This window comes from Branchiostoma floridae, chromosome 7 (assembly GCF_000003815.2).
Source record: "Branchiostoma floridae strain S238N-H82 chromosome 7, Bfl_VNyyK, whole genome shotgun sequence".
NCBI classification, from domain to species: Eukaryota; Metazoa; Chordata; class Leptocardii; order Amphioxiformes; family Branchiostomatidae; genus Branchiostoma; species Branchiostoma floridae.
Window position 1 is genome coordinate 15,047,564 of NC_049985.1, and position 19,802 is coordinate 15,067,365.

General features: G+C 41.0%; 2 protein-coding genes across 2 annotated transcripts; both read right to left on the bottom strand.

Moving 5' to 3' along the window:
* Nucleotides 1-448: 448 nt before the first annotated feature.
* On the bottom strand, nt 449-2,563 carry LOC118420068 (plasminogen-like). Its single transcript, XM_035826773.1, has 5 exons — nt 2,467-2,563; nt 2,217-2,258; nt 1,474-1,719; nt 863-1,108; nt 449-495 (listed from the first exon to the last, which is right to left on the bottom strand). The coding sequence occupies exons 1-5, from the start codon at nt 2,561-2,563 to the stop codon at nt 449-451; spliced, it is 678 nt and encodes a 225-aa protein (XP_035682666.1).
* Nucleotides 2,564-2,971: 408 nt separating this feature from the next.
* Nucleotides 2,972-17,143, bottom strand: LOC118420070 (apolipoprotein(a)-like). Its single transcript, XM_035826774.1, has 17 exons — nt 17,020-17,143; nt 14,667-14,714; nt 10,137-10,385; nt 9,428-9,676; nt 8,893-8,940; nt 7,904-8,030; nt 7,456-7,580; nt 6,993-7,152; nt 6,703-6,785; nt 6,142-6,183; nt 5,655-5,784; nt 5,114-5,232; nt 4,456-4,704; nt 4,230-4,268; nt 3,863-3,989; nt 3,519-3,637; nt 2,972-3,147 (listed from the first exon to the last, which is right to left on the bottom strand). The coding sequence occupies exons 1-17, from the start codon at nt 17,063-17,065 to the stop codon at nt 2,972-2,974; spliced, it is 2,136 nt and encodes a 711-aa protein (XP_035682667.1). The 5' UTR covers nt 17,066-17,143.
* Between the last annotated feature and the right edge of the window lie 2,659 nt (nt 17,144-19,802).

Sequence of the window (19,802 nt, forward strand, 5' to 3'; positions counted from 1 at the left end):
ATACTAGTATCTGTAATCATACAAACACAGACATCATGAGACAAGAGATTATACACCTTTCTCACGCGGCGGCCATGATAGATCGAAGAAGAGGTCAATGAGGCAAACAGACAAAACTTATTTCTAAAATCAGGTCCCATTTGGTTTTCCCCCAAACCACACAAATTTTCATGATATAAGATAGAATAATAAATATTACAAGAAGTGTTATGCACCGAAAGGTGTAGCAATTTAGAGTAGTGTAGACTGACCCCATAGTCCCTTAAGAGATGCAAAATAAAAACATAATAATGCAAATTTTTAACGAATTTGCAGCCATTCACTTATTGGTGGATTTCCTAATTGGCAGGCTACCATTGGTCGAACTGCTAATTATGATGGACAGCCTTTTGTTTGCCACATTGAACTCGTTTTAGATCTATCATGGCCGCCGCGTGAGAAAGGTGTATTACTTACGTTGGTACTGTGCAGAGGGCGGTGGCGTTGCCGACGGATCTATCCAACAGACAAAAACAGAAAATGGTCACTTTTCTGATAGATTTTACTACGGCATAAGAATTTCTGATAATGTAGATATTTTTATCTGTACAGCCGGTATGACTGCCCTTTTCCTTCATTGTAATAGTCCAGCTCCGCAGCCAAACGGCGCAGCAGTTGGTTGGTTATATTACACCGAACGGTACCGGTGGACCTACCACTTACAGCTTTTCACATCAAGCGTTGTTTGTAAAGCTATCTAAATAGGATGCTCCTACAGTACTTGGTTGCAATTGATAATGCTAGAGAAAAAACGAATGATTGCATATCTCAAGTCTGTGTTGATAATTCAATAATACCAAAGGGAATTCAAAATTCCACAAACCACACGATTCAATGACGCAGACGTCCCATCTCGTGTTGGGATCCTGGGTATAGCACCAAGGTTCCGCCTCCCCGTCAGGGTTCCTACAGAAGTTCTCGTCCAGCCCGGCTGACGGGAAGTTCTCCGGAGTGCGGCTGTGAGGGTGGGGCGTCTGACTGTCCCAGCGCTGGCACGCCACACCAGACCTGGTGATGTTCACGCTGCCCCGGTAGTCTGCACCATTTCCGCTGTAGCACTCGTTTGGAACTTTACAGAGAAGGAAGATAACCAAGCAAGGAAAACTATTTAATGCCTGTGTTTCCTGAATTACATTTTGTAGACAAAATCAACACAATGTTTGTACAAAGTTACAAACAAGAAACAAACAGATACATGTAGTAGGAACGCCTGTTCATGTCATTTCCATGGGGAATCCACGACTTACTAGCATGTGTGCCACGGAATAAAAAAAAAACTGCAACTCGGCGATAGAAAACAGAAAAAGGCACAGTAAGTAAGATGTAAATGCAAGTACAGAGATTCTACTTAGACACAGAGGTTATAGAATACTTCATTAATAAGTAGTTTTGTTTCTGATTCCTGTGCGAACACATTCATTTGATATTACTTACAACAAGATGGCACGTTGCAGTACTGCCATCTAAAGTTAGAGTCTGTTGTGTAGCACCAAGTCATTGGTTCTCCATCCGGGTTCCTGCAGAAGTTCCAGTCCAATCCGGCGTCAGGATACGTGCTGGGGTAGTTGTGCTGGTGAGGAGACTGGCTGTCCCACCGCTGACAGGGGATACCGGACTGCGTCTGACTCACGGTGCCGCGGTACGTCGAACCGTCACCGAACGCACAGTTGGTGGAGTACACTAAACAGATGTCAAACAAAACAAAACAAACAATTGTGGCGCCGGGTGTGTTCATGGTGGGTACAGTGTTGTGCTTGAAACCTAGAGGTCCTGAGTTCGATACTCATCGTGCCTCCGACGTTGTGCCCTTGGGAAAAGCATGGGTGAAGTACCATGTGTAAAATAGGGTACAACGTAAAATATTAATTTCTGTCTGTACCTTGTATGTGGCAATGTCAAGTTACTAATTTGAGTGCAGTGCCACGTCTTCCTTGTCTTTCTAATAAACACAACAGGAAAAAAAAGCCATAGATTGGCAACTGTGGAATGAGGTATAAGGCCCTTGAGGCAATATAGTAGCTACTGGATTCCAGCTACTTTTTTCACGAAATGATGGTAACAAAGTGCAAAAAGCATTAACCAACTTTATCCATGTGTCGTCGCCAAAAAATGTATACAGCACGTGCTTGATGCTTGAAAAATTGCATACAACCGAGTTTGAAAATGTTTAAACTTACCGATACCATCTGGGCCTAGGATTGCACCTCCGGCTGTATCATCTGCAATACAAAAAACGGAGCTGATATCAAACCGCACACAGATCGGCGTGATCGTGGAATGAAACTTATACCTCTTACAGTTATGTGAGAAGGAAAATCGACCACATTTTAGGACATTAGCTTGCACGAAAGCGGCAATTGAAGAAATTTCGTTACTGTCAACTGGAGTGGAAGATAGAGGCATTGACTGAAAATAACTGCAATTTACCACAAACTCGCAGAGGGCAGTACTCTACTCTGACGGTAGGGTCAACGGTGTAGCACCATGGGCTGGTATCATCGTCTGGGTTCCTGTTGTAACACATGGTAAAATGTAAAGTTAAGATTATAAACACACTTACTCACACACACACACAAACACACACACATATACGTTATGGAAATTGCTAAACTTTCTTTCCAACTCGAATTAATATAGGGACTCACCCTAAATTTTCGGTCAACTCCGTCGACCTTGTTCACAGAATGACCCTATACATACGCATACACATGCTCATACATACACTTTACACATAATCTCCAACCAGATCCTACGGTGGTTGGGCAGTATCAATGGGCCAAACAATATCCAACCGGCCTCCAAATGGTCCATGGATACTGTCTCCTCACCAAAAGAGGTTAATATAACCTCCCTGCTCCACCGCATAAGATTCTTAGAGATTAAAGTATCCTACATGTCACAATAAAGCTGATAAAGCCTTGTCCCAGTGTTCCTACAGTTCATACCTGCAGTAGTTCTGTACTAGTCCAGCCTGAGGATAGTTCTGCGGTGTCCTGTCGTGAGCGTGTGGTGTCTGACTGGCCCATGGCTGACACCGCCGGCCCGAGGACGTCACCGACATTGTCCCGCGATAACTCGCACCATCTCCGGTGTAACAGTCTCCGGGGTCTGAGGAAAAATTGAGGATATTTAGGGGTTTATATGATTGTAAAAGTTGTTGAAAATTTTGCGATTTTGTCAGGTTGATCGTTCCTCTAGACAATTGACTTTGTTGCTACTCAAACCATGATCCAAACCACATAGTCAAGAAGAGCATGTCTATAGAAGAAAATTATACATAACCAGAAGCTCTGCTGTAGTATCAATGGCAGCCGCCAGGCCTTCGTCTGCCTAACGCCTACCACATTGCAAATGTCATCACATATTACCCACTTAGAGGCCAATTGCTCTCAGAGCAAAGACACACACACATACACCAACACCTACAGGCAATAAAAAGAGCTGTTGGGGAACACTAAAAAAAACAACGTGTAACGTACAACAAGCCGGGATGCTGCAGTACTGCCATCTGTTGCTAGGGTCCGTTGTGTAGCACCATGGGCGTTCCGCACTGTCCGGGTTCCTACAGTAGTTTTCCTCTAGTCCGGAATTGGGATATCTGCACAAAAATACCAAACGAACGCTTTAAATCAAAACACCAGGCAAAGTGAAATATTTTCATCATTATAGTACCCCAAAAAGTCGATTTACGAGTTGTTGGTTTAGGCCTTCGTCCTTACGAGCGTAAATATAAGTTATAAGTACGAAGGCCTAAACCAACAACACTCTGGTTTTCTGCTATAAAAATGCGTATGCTCCCGTAATTTTTCCCCGTAGCACGTACCTGTCGACCATGCTTTGTTGATGCGGATTCTGACTGTCCCACCGCTGACACGTGATCCCAGTCTCTGTAGTACTGACCTGGCCTCGGTAGGTGGCGCCGTCACCGAAGTAACAACTCGTCGGCTTTTCTGTCAGGCGAAAGACATACTTCAGGTATTTGGTTTGTTTCTATCAATTCCTATTAAGTGTTACTGTAAAGTTCACTGTACATCTACTCTGTGTGGCTGTACCTTTTGCAAAACTGCAGACGAAAGAAAGGACATTCATTTATATCCATCAAGGTGTACATGTGTAGCTTTCCTAAGAAATACATCATTTTGGTCACTTCGGATAGAAATTTACTGAGAATAAAAAAACCTGTAGTTTACCGATGTAGTCTGGCATGGTTGTGGTTGGCGACGGCGCGACTGTGAAATGACAAGAAAAATTGCTTAGAATCCGTTTATACAATCTAAAATGGGGCTTTATGTTTAAATGGTACGATCCCAATGGTGTGCAAAATGTAATCGTTACCTGTTCCCATAAACAGATAAAATGGCTTTCTACTTTTCGTTGCCGTTTTGAAATTGAGACATGTTTAAACGTCGTTTGTACCACAAGGGTTGAGTGCACATCTCTCCCATCTGGTGTTGGGGTCCTGGGTATAGCACCAAGGTTCCGCCTCCCCGTCAGGGTTCCTACAGAAGTTCTCGTCCAGACCGGCTGACGGGAAGTTGTCCGGAGTGCGGCTGTGAGGGTGAGGCGTCTGACTGTCCCAGCGCTGACAGGCCCGGCCCGATGACGTCACGTTCCGAGATCCCCGGTAGGACTCGCCGTTCCCGTTGTAGCACTCCGATTCATCGACTGCGTTGAAAGATGAGTTAAGAACAGATTTCATGGCTGGAGTGACTTACGCTTAAAAGACTTTGCATGCAAAAAGCGGTGAAAAGAAATGATTGGTCTCATAGCATGGCTGTAGACAAAGTACGCTTTGACAAAGGAACCCTCTCTAAGCAGAGGTTACCCTCCGCTTGGTGAAAGAAACAAACTATTGTACCGAACATGACAGATAAAATTTGAAACGTGAGGGACAATATCTTTGGATACCCCTTTGGAGCGCAGAAGCTGACCAATCAGAGACACTGAAAACCATGTCGCTGTTATATTTAAAAACTCTAGTCACGTAGACGCGTTTTATGTATCGTCCGTTGTGTGCTGATATCTTTGGTGCTTGATCAAACTTTTCCGAAAACAAAGTTGTGAAGCTACTTACAGCACGACGGTATGTTGCAGTACTCCCAGTAAACGTTAGGGTCCGTGGTGAAACACCACGTTCGTGGTTCTCCATCCGGGTTCCTACAGTAGTTCTCGTCCAATCCTGCGTCAGGGTACCTGGTCACGTGATGCACAAAAATAAGAGCAAACAGAGGATGGCATTATTATTTTGAACCATGAAAAGTAAGACATCACGCCTCTTGGCGAAGGGTAAGTTATTTTAGTACAAAAACGAAGATATCCTTTGCAAGCAAATGGATAATGCCAATTTTCAAATGGTCTAGCCCAACAAAGCTCTGTTTATTCGTATAAATATACGCAAACACATCCATATATAAATGGTGACCAGTCCTTGTCCTGCCACTCGCTACATAATCGGATGTGTCTGTTTCTTTATCAGCGAACCACCGTAACAGTCACCTGGTCCAGGTCATTGACCTTTATTAGATTGGAACCCAAGAAGAAGAGGAAGAAACGTAGCAATCAACACGTTTCCCTTCCGTGGAGGTATACATAATGACGAAGGAACGGAAGGTTACCTGCTCGGCTGATAGTTGTGTTGCTGCGGTGTCTGACTGTCCCACCGCTGACAGGTCAGGCCGCTCTCGGTCCGACTCAGCGTGCCGCGGTACGACGCGCCGGCACCGATGGCACAGTGCGTGGTTTGTACTTCATACAGGGGAAAGAACATTTCATGACGAACATGCTGAAACATTCATACATCTAATCCAGCACGTATCTAATCCAATGTTTTTATCGACTTCTTAAATCACTTTAATTTTTTCACTAAGCGTTTTTCGAACTTGATACGGGTGAAAAAACATTTCAAACATGATGAAACATTTTAAGCATACCGCTGATCATACAAGTATCTGGCCCCATTCTTTATGGACGTATAAAATCACTCCTTTAGTATACAGATATATCCTGCATGTATATGGCCCCATGTTTTTTATCGACGTCTCAAATAATTTTTCTTAATATTGAATTGGTTGTTACGTTGAGGGTTATAATCTACTTCCTTACCTGTAAAGTCGCCACTCAATATGTAGTCTCCAGTCCAACCAGCTTTTGGGCAACAAAAAAGGAAAGAAAGAAAAGATAATTCAACTGAAAAAGAAATAGGACAGTGTAATGAACAACCTTGGTTACAGGTTTACTGCTATTGTACAATCATGACAATACGAAAAGACATGTACGCTCTTAAATGATAGACGTTTATTTACATGTTCGTGCCAGAGGCCTGGGGTTAATTGCAAGTACATGGTATAAACATAGTAGATATACAAGTGACAATGAACAGTTATAAACAATATTCTACTCTAATACTCGTGTTGGCTATTTCTAAATTGGTTGGGTTTAACTTCTTTTATGGAAGCAGAGAGGGACGAAAAGTCCCACATTTTCTAATATTTGTGGGTTCTGTGATTTCATGAGAAAAGTGGCTTTCTGGAAAAGTCTTTGTGGCTTCTCTAAAAAGAGTGATTCTTTCGGTTTGGTTGAATGAACATTTGGAAATAAAATGCGTTTCGTCTCCCATTGCTTTAGATGTACAGTATTTACAAATTAAATGTATTCGATACGTACTGCAGAGATCAATGGGGCAGTACTCCACTCGGACGTTTGGATCTATGGTGTAGCACCATGGACTGGTGTCGTCATCCGGGTTCCTGGAAAGTTATCAGCAAAATCTGAACAAGAGGTAATATTGCTACGATGTTTGGTAAACTCTTTACCAGGAATAACAATTTCCTGAAAACCAGGTGTGCCCATGTGCGTACATTAGTTGTTAATAAACCCGGTCTATGTGTAATTCTGTATGCTTACCTACAGTAGTTGTCAGTAATCCCGACCTGTGTGTAGTTCTGTGTGCTTACCTACAGTAGTTGTCAGTAAGTCCAGCCTGAGGATAGTTCTGCGGTGTCCTGTCGTGTTGATGAGGACTCTGACTGTTCCATGGCTGACACTGTCTTCCCGATGACGTCACCGCCACTGTGCCTCTGTAGTCGGCCCCGTCTGGTACGTAACACTCATTTGCTGTTGAAGAGAACTTGAAGTTGAATGAAGACAAATTTTGAGGTAGTGTGTGTTATTTGTTATATATCATAGTAAGACATACACTTATAGGAAATACGCTTGTGTTGAACGATTCACGGAAAATTTCACCTTCTTTTCCAAGGAAAGAGTTTGTTGCATGCACGTATACCGTGACCGACACGTGCAATTAACCTGCTGAACACACCTACATTGCCTGCGCAACACACGTATCATTGACAAGGCAAATAGATGTGTTGAGTAGGTAAACAAGTGTTGGTGTCGGCCACGGTACACGTTACTCACCATAACATTTGGGAACCTGACAGAAATCCCAAAGAACATTCGGATCTGTCGTGTAGCACCACGGTGTGTAGGGCGGTCCGTCCGGGTTTCTGCAGTAGTTTTCGCGAAGATCTCCAAGGGGAAACCTGGTGGAAAAAATGTACGTAGATATTCAGACTTATAGATAAAATATCATCTTTGACTTCATGTGGCAATATTGTTCCACGATTCCAGGATTTTTTTGTACATGAATGGAAGAAGCTTGATCATGATACCAACTTCTACAGTACTTTGATCATGGGATTTATAGATTAGTCACGTTAAAAGTTTCTTTCTTGGTTTTATAACATGACTCTTTACGTCATTGAAAATGAACAACAATGTAAGAAACAATTCATCCCGAAAATCTAGATTGCTATACAATACTCTTATCTTTGTATCTTGTAGAGAGATCATGCGGGTAGGTAACCTGTTTGGGTAGTCCTGGTCATGTGGAGTCCTACTGTCCCACCGCTGACACGTGATCCCGCCTTGTGTGGTACTAACAGTCCCGCGGTAAGTCAGACCACTGCCGAAGTAACAGTCGCTGGTGTAGGCTGCATGGTTGTATAGGTAAGGCAAGGTAAAGGTAAGGTAGTCTTTTTAGGGCCGTAGGGGCAGTGGGTTGTTATCAACTGTGTTTAGGGCACAGTATTGGGAGGCGAAACTAAACCCTTTCTTTCTACTAATCTCCAAGCAGATCCTACGGTAGCATAAGATAATATCAAACGCTGGAAGAGGACTGAAGCCAGCAAATTGACACCTCTTGGCTGAATACACTCCTTGGCCAGTTTGGTACTATTTTATGCCATTGTAAGATCTGCTTGGAGATTATCTTTCTACCACCTTTTACGTGCCTTCCCAACTGAGCCAGGTTACCTTTTACACCTGGGTAGAGTGAGGAACGTCGTATATAAAGTGCTTATCCAAAGAGCACAAGATCAGCAGCAGGACATGATTTGAACCAGGACCTCTGGCTTCTGAGCCAAACACCCTGGCGTTACACCTCACGACCCCATAATTGTAAATTGAATATGAAATGCTATTACATCGTGTTGATTTCTGTATCGATTTCGTAATGGTTAAGAGAGCCGAAGTTTATGACGGAGTTCTGAAGCACATATTCAGCACCAAGGACAGAGACGGGTGTAGAAAATGCAGAGTAAAATGGTAAGGCGGTGAAGATAATAGGAATTGATAATCATCAAGCATTTGTTAACTGGAGGTACAACTTTATATGATAACTACATGCATCTCTTTTGCTAATTAGTGTATAATCGATGATATTAAAGACTTACTGTTTTTTTTATTTTATGGATATGCATCAACCTCGGTGTACATAAACCCGCAGTTGTTAAAATTGGATTGTCGAAGCTTCTATATGATTCGATATTTCGAGTTTGCAATACGGATACTCACAGAAATATGCGTCCGGTGGGGCGGTCGGAGCTTGGGTCGGTCCGGATTCTACAGCAGAAGAAACACATTGTAAGTGAAGCCATCAACACATGCGCAATTACGTTTGATGTATATGTGATGGATTTGCTAAAAAGTGCGTTATATGACCTTTCCTCACAGCTCTAAAGTGTAAAGCTACGAGTTGTTGACCTTTTTCCGCTAAAATTTGGAACTGCGGTTTTCAGTGCCACCTTCCACCGCATCTAAAAACAGGGTATTTAGGTATGTTAAATCAACTGACACTAGTTTTAAATTGCAGAGTTTTCAAATATCAAAATCAAATATCAAAAAGTAGCTTGAAACTACCGTTCGTCGACATTTTGATATTCATAAATGTCCTGATTTCAAATACAACGGATATAGGTTACCCCGCAGATAAAGGTGAACTAACGTTACCACGTAAGCATCGTTCTGATCTCATCCATCTCTTCAAATGTAGACAGGGAGATGAATACATTGAATTTCATAGTAGTAGCGTATGAGCTGATAGACTCACCACAAACAGGCAGACCGCAGTACTCCCATCTCTGTCCAGGGTCCATAGTGTAGCACCATGGCTGCCCTTCCCCATCCGGGTTCCTACAGTAGTCGTTCTGCAGGCCGGCGTCAGGCTTGCTGGCGGGCGTGTTGCCGTGTGGGTGGGGCGCCTGACTGTCCCAGCGCTGACACCTCCGACCGGAAGCCGTCACCATTGCATTGCCGCGGTAGTCCTGTCCGTTTCCGGTGTAGCAGTTATCTTGGCCATCTAGTAGAGAAACAAGATGTCGAAATATACATCAATGTCAAGCACTCGATACAATTACGTTTTGGGAGTAAAAAAATATTACAAGCACGGGAAATTTACTAAAATTACTAAAATATTACTAACTGGAACACTCTTCTCTGGAGTACAGTATGGCTTTAAGTGCAAAATGCTTATGTCATGCAACAACAACAACAACAGTACAAAACATGCAAATTTTATCATATTTAGTGCAATGTTGTATGTATCAAAAAGTCAGATGCACACAATCTTTCCCTTGTGCCCTCCAGATTTTACCGATCTGAAGGGGTCGACCTAGGTGCCGTCTTCGTTTCAAATCATTCACCTGGTATGTTGATATGTTTAGTGTACATATCAATAAGGATGATGCCAACCTCTTATTACGTATTTCTAGTCTTTCTCTATTTCTATAGTCAGCATATAACCATATCATGCTACTCACAACAGGACGGAATGCTGCAGTACTGCCAGCGGACGCCAGGGTCCGTGGTGTAGCACCAGGTCCTAGGTTCTCCATCCGGGTTCCGACAGTAGTTCCCCTCAAGACCAGCGTTGGGATAATTCGTGGAGTTGCGGCTGTGCTCGTGAGGGGTTTGGCTGTCCCATGCTTGGCAGGTCAAACCGGGCTCTGTGGTGCTCTGTGTTCCCCTATATGACTCTCCACTTCCATACACGCACGCTGTCGGATACACTGTAAGATAATACGGTCTTGTAATTGATTTAAAAAAAAAAACTGTTAGTGTTTGCATTGATAAATGTTATGAAAATACACATTTACGTGCCTCACAAACACATAACTGTATTCTGTGCTACAAATTTTATGCAAACTTAATAGATATATGATACAATTCAGTATTTGATTCATAAAGACCCCCAGTAGTTTACCTACCGGAAAATGCTCTTAACCCCATCAAACTCGATTCACACATAAACATTAAATACGTCACTACAGGGCCCAATGACAAGATTTAAGACTAACCGGAAAGTAATAGAAAAATATATCGTTGTTTTGTAGCCTTCGAAACGGTAAAGCTTTTTCGCGGGTGTTAACATAATGCGGACTGTTCACATGATCGTCGCTTCATAGAAATACTTGAAAAGGATATCGAAACAAACATAGACAATATTGAAAATTTCAGTATTGCATTGTAAAGCATTTTTAATTTCACAGAATAGATATAGAATAGATACCGTTTCTCTATTCCTCGAATCTTATATAGAGTATATCATGATAAATGGGCTACATTGGCTACATGATCGTCGTTTCATAGAAATACTTTAAAAGAAAAAAAACACAGATATAGATATTGAATATTTCAGTTTTGAATTTTAAAGCATTTCTTATTTCAAAGAACACAAAGAATAAATACCCTTTCTCTATTCCTTGAATCTTATATAATAGAATATATCATAAATACACAGGCTGCATTGGCTACATGATCGTCGTTTCATAGAAAACCACAAATTAAAAGAATATAAGATTAAAAGAATATTTCAGTCTAGCATTGCACAGCATGTTTTTATTTCACAGCACACAGAGAATAGATACCTTTTCTCTATTCTATGAATCTTTGATAGAGTATATCATGCATACCAGTTGGGAGAGGAGCCATACCCTATCCATGATATATCGGCTGCCGGAAAGTTTATTACTTTGCCAATACCGGTGTAATTGGTTTGGCCCTTGGCTATGAACGATTGATCTGTCTTTGCCGCATCATTGTCTGGAGCTTCCCGGTAATCTCACATTCTTGTTACGCACCATTTGGTCTGCGCCATTGTCTCTTCGACACCTAGAAATTGCCTATACGTGGGGCTGCGTTTTCATCTTATTGTCTATGATATAAAAACGTATATATGTTCACTGTGGCGTTGTTTTACAATCCAAATTCACAAGGGTGGCAATGTCGCTGCAATTGCATTGCGACCTAAAATTTGAGAGATCGCACAACGAATTTCATACACATGATTTATAAAGGTACGAATTTTTGGACGCTTTGTGTATTTTGTTGCATTTTCAGCCATACTTCTACATTTTGCCTGATATTCTAATCATAAAGTAACGGTTACACAAATCCAAAATGTAGGTCGCAGCGAGGTTGCAGTGGAATCGCCGTCTAGTGGGAGTTTTACATAGGGCTCGGTCATATAGGTCGTGCGATCGTCGTACGATTTTGATGCTATATGATTTCTAAGCAGGCCGTGACAGAACAAACCACCGACATGGATTCAAAACAGCATTTTGTGTACCAAGACAGTTAAAATTTGCAGCACACGTACGTTTTGGCCTCCAAAATGCCGGGCGTTAGCAATCGTACGACGATCGCACGACCTATGTGACCGCACTCTTAGCTACATTGTCATCAGAGCTTTCCGTAATTTTGTAGCTGAATTTGCGGAAACTAGATTTATTATCCCGAAGAAGGCACCTGAAGAGTTACCGAGACGATAAACAGTTTATAGGTGATGTGCCTTAAAAGAACTCTATTTGCCAAGATTAACAGTTTGGCGCCGTAGGTCTATCGTAAAAGCAAATGGTAAAATTGCGGGCACGGTTTTAGTTTTCCTATGTGGTTTGCAAGCCTGGCATTACAACGTTTGGAATAGGTAAGGATTGATTGGTAGCTACATGTAAAACATACGTGTGCGTGTGCATGCAATTTCACAGGGTCTGAATAGCAATTTTCACCTTACGTGCTTTTATAGTAGACGTCAAGTCGAGAGTAAAATACGACAAGTGTTTACTGTAAGACATTAGTAGATGGTAAAATTACTTCCCTTAAGAATTACCCTACCTTAATGACTACAGGAGGTATACATTAGGGTTCATGCCAACGTGCATACGTCACTGATACTTGTGTTTACTTTAGATATTACCAGTGACATGTATGCCATTATTTGCTTACAGAAAGAGTTTGAATGGCGTACCCATGAAAGCATTTTATTGGCTTGTTATGCTACAACGCCGCACTCCCCTGGCATGCTAATTGTTAACTCAAACGACAGGGGGCAAGTTTATACCATGTAACTAGAATGCACTTTGGCTCGTTCGGAAATATACTCAGAAGGTAAACTCAATGTATAGCTTTTGATACCAGTATTTAGTTCGTATTATTGTGTGTATACGTTCACAAATATTCAAAACACACATGCCACATAACACCGTAAGCTAGTTTCTTGTCACTAGAATTTTTAACTGCTCGTGGAAACATTAAACAACGTTTGTTTCTTTCGCCAGAAAGTTATGTTTTGAGCGTGTTTGTCTCTCTTTCTGTCTGTCCACGGCATTACTTGAGAAGCCTTAGATGGATCCTGATGATATTGGTAATCAGGTAGGGGTCAAGAAAACGAAGGTCAGGTTCAATAATGGCCCCCAAGTGGCTTCCTAAGGTACTGCAGTAAAATCTCAATTTTTTATAACAATTGTTCTGGGTATGTTGTGGTCGTAAATTTTGAGTGGTAGATAGCGATTGTGACAGGGAATAAGTGCTGTAAGTTTGGGCCCCCTTACGGCTTTTTCTGAACTGCTGGCACCGATTTTCTTTCAAACTTCGGACGAGAATATAAATTCGAGAACGTGTTGACGGATCGTAATGTTTTTTGGGGTATGTTTTGGTGTAATATCACTATCCAAGAGCTATCGGTGACTCCATGTCACAAGTCGGTGTGAGAAGATAGTTGTAACCACAGATGTGCACGCTGTCTTATCTTATCATGTACAAACAGACGACACGTTACATGGTATCAGATACCAATAGTAGGACACACCAAGCATATACAACAGTATGTGTACATGCACTGAGGCAAGCAAAATTGGTTCGGTCTGTTGGAATATCATATACACATGTATATGCAACGCTCTCGCACCAATTGTCAGATAATATCATTTTCGTGATGCCTCAACCTTTCGCACTTTCCATATCCCTTCTAAAATCGATGTCGACCTTTAAATGATGGAACTGCAAAACCACTCGGGCTTAACCAACTAGCGTTCTAGAAGTGGCTATGGATGAAATGCTCAGTGCCCCTTTTTGGTAAACCACTAGTTATTATCAAACTAATAGCTAAATGTCATGTGTCGTTCTCAGTGTATGCTTATAATTCCGTACTTATTTTCAAGTCGACTAAACGAACCGATGCTGTATCTTTTATAATTCACAACGTGAAAAGAATTATGAATATCACACGCATAAGTGTATGAGCACAAACATTTTCCGTAATAGATTATTTTGATTCTGTTATTTGTAACTTTCGTTATTTCACCTTTTTCTGTTGTTTTAGGGTATTTAGGGATGTCGAGTCAACGGGAGGTGGTTTCAAACTGCAATATTTTGAAAATGTAGGGTCCACTGAAATATTTTGAAAATATTGCAATTTGAAACCACGGTTTTTACGACAACAGATATAGGTTACCCCGCGGATAAAGGTTAGCTAGTGTAAGATAAAAAGCTTGTGTTTGGGGGGAAACCTTGTTCTGGGCCTCAGCTGGTCTGAAATGGTCCCAGGATTGATTTTGCGAAGCTGCGACATTTCACTCCAGTTTATGGTCCACCAATCTGTTGGGACACTTACGGGTCACGGCGTAAAGCGTTAATTACATAACCTTGGCATTGAAATGATTTTTTGTTGAAAATTCTAGAAGTTATCTGTAGCCAACATTGAAATAGCATGTATTTTCATATGCTGAGGGCTTATGTATATGGTTATTAGACAAAAGACTATTACATCTAATCTAATATGTATGTTATTTTTAACTATATTTGATGTTAAAAATTCAACATGCAGGGACATACAGTATATCTAACACAGTCAACGCCTTCGTCACATGATCTATGACATGTTCGGTTTTCAAAAAACATATTACCACCAATAGAACAGAAGCTACAACAATTGTATTTTTGTACAATGTTATGATATTATCAGTAATGTAGTGGTATACACTGTATACAATAAAATATAGACGAGGACTTACCCATAAAAGATTGCGTCGCCTGGGCCTCACACATGGACACGTAGGTAACTAGTAGGAACAACAGAAAACACGGCATGGTCTGATTCGATGGCAGCCAAACACAACATACACACGACTGTACATGCACAGGTATGAATGCAGACTTATTACTAACAGCTTTCACGCGATTATGAATAGTAATTCATTGCAACTGTGCGTGGGCTGTAACATGCCGACATGATGACATAACACTCCATGGGGCGCTGATCATGTTGTTGTCACAAAAAAATAGATTTTACAATCAAGACTCTCATGACCTTTTGAAACGAGCCCGCCAAGCGTGTTGACCAATATACTTGCCTAACATGTTGGAAAATTAAACCGACAAAGGGGATCGTCCAATTTCCCATGTATCTAACGCTAGCTGTCTAAGTCGTTGAGAAAAGCGTGCGTTATCTTAATTGTGGTTTACATATATGTTGTCAGAGTAAGTCACTACGTATTTTTTACCTACTAAAATTGGACTAGCGATATCCGTCGTCGCCTATACTTAATAACATTTCCTGATTAATCTTTAATGGAATATATAGTACACGAGATACGTATCATACTGGTAGACATACTGTTTTCTTACATTTTGTGCTTTTGATTTAGAAATTGGTTTTTGAACAAATGATATTTTTGATCATTTTAACGTTACTCGGCTTCATACCTACAGATACTCTGTCTGCAAAAGGGTAGAATTCTAGCAAAGAATTTGATATTGCGTGTTTAATTAGTGCTTCTTTTAAATAATTGAAACGGTATGCAGAAGCGCATTGGCCTGGCTTCTAGCTCTTATTAGGTTGAATTGGAAGTTACCGGGCTAGTAAGGCCACAGCATGTAAATTTTATGGTTGACATTAGCGCAATCATTAATTTTTGCCTGATTTCAGAAGAAACGTCTTCTCCGGGTGTGGTTAGATAGACAAAAATGGAACAATAGATGGTGTTGTAGCCTAATGATTGTACATGTAGAAGTGACAAGGGAGGTAGTCATGACTATAGTTGCAATTGCAGAAGTGAGACTTGTTCGATAGTGCCACTAATATGAAAGACACTGAGTGTATACGTAGTTTTCAGTTTGGTGATACCTTGGGCATGGGCAGTATACCATTAGTGAATAGTGTCACCTTTACTACACTAGTGCGCTTCGTGAATACAGGAGTAAATGGCTTGTTATTTGTGATGCCATGTATTGTCCCTTTTATTCTTGTTCACAAACGTTTATGGTGTCTATTTTCAAAATGTACTAGCTAGCCATCTTGTTTTCATTTACCCATCTTGTTTTTCTTCGCTCTATCTCATTATTTTTACATTCTCCATAGAATGTCATCCAAATTTTTGTGTGTGGCCTAAAGCAGAATTAAATGGCGCACACGTTGTTTACGGCCTTGAGAGGCGACCTCTGTACCGGATGAAGAGGTTAAAGGGTCATCGCCATAGGAACAGACCAAGAAGAATGGCTGGAATGGTTGCAATTACTCTGGGGTATATAAATGCAATTGGCACAATAAGGCAAGGTGGAGATGTAAAATAAACCTCGTTTGTTAAAAGTTTTGCAAATCGAAGCGGCAACCAATTTTTTCTCACAGAGGAATGATATTTTTTTGTTCATCCAAGAAAGCGGATGAGGGGACAAGAGGCGTTTTTGTAATTATCGTCCATTCCTTAAAAACTTTTAGAATGGAATATCCCTGAGATATCGACATGGGGCAGCCATGCTATTCCCAAACATTCAGACATCTGCGGACAGATTGGAAAACACGTTGTTTTTAAAACCACAGATTTCTAGGCGCCTTTTGTCAAAACTTAAGACGCCTTGAGGCCGAAATACTAGGGTACTGCATTTTTGTACTTTGGTCATTGGTTGTTTTTAATACCAGCAGTTAAAATAGAAATAGGACACAGTAGCACAGACTCACAAGGGAATGAGTCAGCTGTACACACATTTAACACAAACAGTTTCATCATTTTAAAAACTGAGGAATTACGTTTTTATTCACATTAAGATAAGTATATAATAGCTTCCATTGTATTAATTGCTATTACTAGGAAGTATGTTTGTCCTCTATTTGTGTAGATTGTAAGTCTTTCAAAAGGAATACACGTGGTTGTACAAAAACAAACAAAACTTTGAAAAGCTTGAACAGCTGAAAACTGCATAGCCAAAGAATTTCAACTCCTTGTCATGAACTTATAAAAAGCGTTGGATTCAACACGTGACGGATTCCTGAGAACTAACATATGGCTGGTTCTGACAATGAAAACAACCATAGTGATTACTGCAGATCTTCCAATGTTATGTATGGCGGAATGATAATAAATATCTTACCTGCCATAAGCCCCACAGTTGCTAGGAACGACGTGGTCGGCGCCATGCTTGATCACAGACACAGCCGCTCCTGAAGAAACTATCCTAAGTAAGGAAGAATTCTTGAGAAAACTTAGCTCCTAGCCACCTCTTGAGTTGTGAAGAGACAATGCAAAGGGTTGGGACTACGCAAAGATATCTCCCCGAGTACTGGCACAACGGAGACTTAGTCTAATGATTAACATAAACCACACACCTGGCTACCACGTCCTTTGGTGACTTGGCAAATGTCAAGAGGGTTCCTGTGCCTTACCACACACAGAGATATCGAATTAGATACGAAGGATGCGAGTTACCAAGGAATATTGCTAGCTGTTGTTACTAACGTCAAGAGTTTGTATAAGTAGTGGCATGTTGTATTGTTAGGTCTGTACATACCATAATTCAGGCTAGACACTTATTGTTAGGATAACTTATTTGCTAGAGCCAAAGAAAAAGTTTGCTTTCTTCACCTATTCTAAAGTTACAACTTTGCACAGTTACCTAAATGTCTAATTGTTTTATAACATCTCATGGAAATGCGTTTCAGTGTCAAACTAACGTTTAGGGACAGCATACTTCTGACAAATGGTGTTAATGTTGTATTCTAAAGGTTTCTAATGTATTATGCATTGGAAATAATTTGCATACATTACGCCTGTCAGTGATCTTCTCTATCCACGTAACACAACTTGACAGTCTTATCTTAGCAAAGAAGGCTACAGCCAGTAGCGTTTTCACATTAATTATGTAAATGATGCCATCTGCATAGTTTATGTCTAATGATGTTTACCTTCAGTTAACTTGTAAACGCATGTAATTACTATCATTTGCTAATGTGTTATCTATTTATTTCATGTTCTCATTAATTAGGCAAATTAGTTACTGATTGGCATAACTACCATCTGATTATGTCAATAATCACTGAAGCCGTCTACATACCACAAGTCGTGACGATATGTCAACCCCTTCTTGAATTTGTCTTCTTCAAAGTTTCAAACTAAATGAGCCTCTGTAGTTCAGAACAGCCTTCATCACTTTATGAATCCAAGAACTATCTACCATTAAATTATTTTTACCGTAACATGTCCGAAACACGAGATATGAAAACTTGAAATCCTGCTGCGGTGCCTTGGAAATCCACGAGGAGTCCGTGATCAGATCAATTTGTCAACACCAGCATGCCAAATGTCACAAAAATCTGTCTACAACTTCTCGCGTTGAGCTATTCACAAGAAAACAAACACAGGCAGACAGGCAGACAGAAATCTAGGCAGACAGACAGGCAGGCAGATAGGCAAGTAGACAGACAGACAGACAGACAGACAGACAGATAGGCAGACACACAGACAGACAGACAGATAGGCAGACACACAGACAGACAGACAGATAGGCAGACACACAGACAGACAGACAGGCAGGCAGGCAGACAGATGCAAAGACCCAACCACGTAAGTGAGCGTAAGTCGTAACCCTCTTGGCCAAAGTACAGATGAGATATTTAAGGCCCAGTCATGATCAGGCTTTCAACATTTCCAGCTAACTTCATCATATTCAACAAGTACTATAAAGACATACAGATTTACCTGTTTAGTCCCAGATGTCCCTACTGGTCACTGTCAGCTTGCAGGCTAGGTGCACAGTGCTTTGTGTGACTGGGAATAGAACCGATTTCCTAACTGTTGGGCTTCTACAGACAATGTTAGAATGATTCACTATCATATAGGAAACACGTCTTTAGTTTTCTGGGAAAAGTGACTTCATCCGGGGAAATATTTGGCAACCATCCACAAGGCCCGGCAAATCATCGGAAATACATGGACGTTCCTTGTTTTACCAGCCGTGTGTTTGAAATTTGACTCTTATAAGACATAGTATGTACGCTAAGATAACAACCTTTATTAAGTTCAGTAGCGTAAGAGTCGACATTATTTTTTTTGTATTTTGGCGTGGGTCCGTGAGATCGTGAATATTCCGTGTTTAAATATTAATGAAGTTGTTGATGCAAGGGGCGTAATAGTGGACATTATTTATTTATATGTGTAATTTGGCGTGGGTCCGTGAGACCGTAAATATATTCCGTGTTCAAAGGAAATTGTTGATGCAACCTTTGGACAAAATAATGCCCCTGAATTATGCGTTCTCTTTTAGTGGCAAACCTTGGCGAACATTGTCATGTGCTTACTCGGAAATACGCCCTCCCCCGCTCAACCCTCAATGTTCGAAATAAGTGACAAGGTGGCCAGCATGTACATGAGTGACGTCATATACCATTCTTCTCCAAGTAGAGGATATGGTGTGTGTGTGTGTTGGGGGTGGTGGTGGTGGTTGGGTGTTGGTTGGGTGGGGGTGGTGGGGTTGGCTAATAGTAATAGTGATTTTTCCCACCAAAAACAATGCACTTACATCTGGGTAAAAACTGATCATCAATTAAAATAGGTTTTGCTAATCACAACCTTATTTGCATAATCAATGAGACAAGATACAACAAGAAATTTTGCAAAAGCTTTAGACATGTCAAGGAGCTTTGAGATCTCGGAACTCCTGTTTGTGTATTGTTTTGTGTGATAGAATGTTCGGCCGTGCAGGCATGTTATAAACATGCTTCAGAATGTTGACCGTCGTCAATACAACCTGACACTCATTAACTTTTGTTTGCCGAAAAACGGGAGGAGGGAATTCGTACGTCATATGTCACGTGGTTTAGGACTTCAAATATTCAAAAATATCAGGTGTTGTAGCTCAGGTAGTGTTACCAAGTGTTA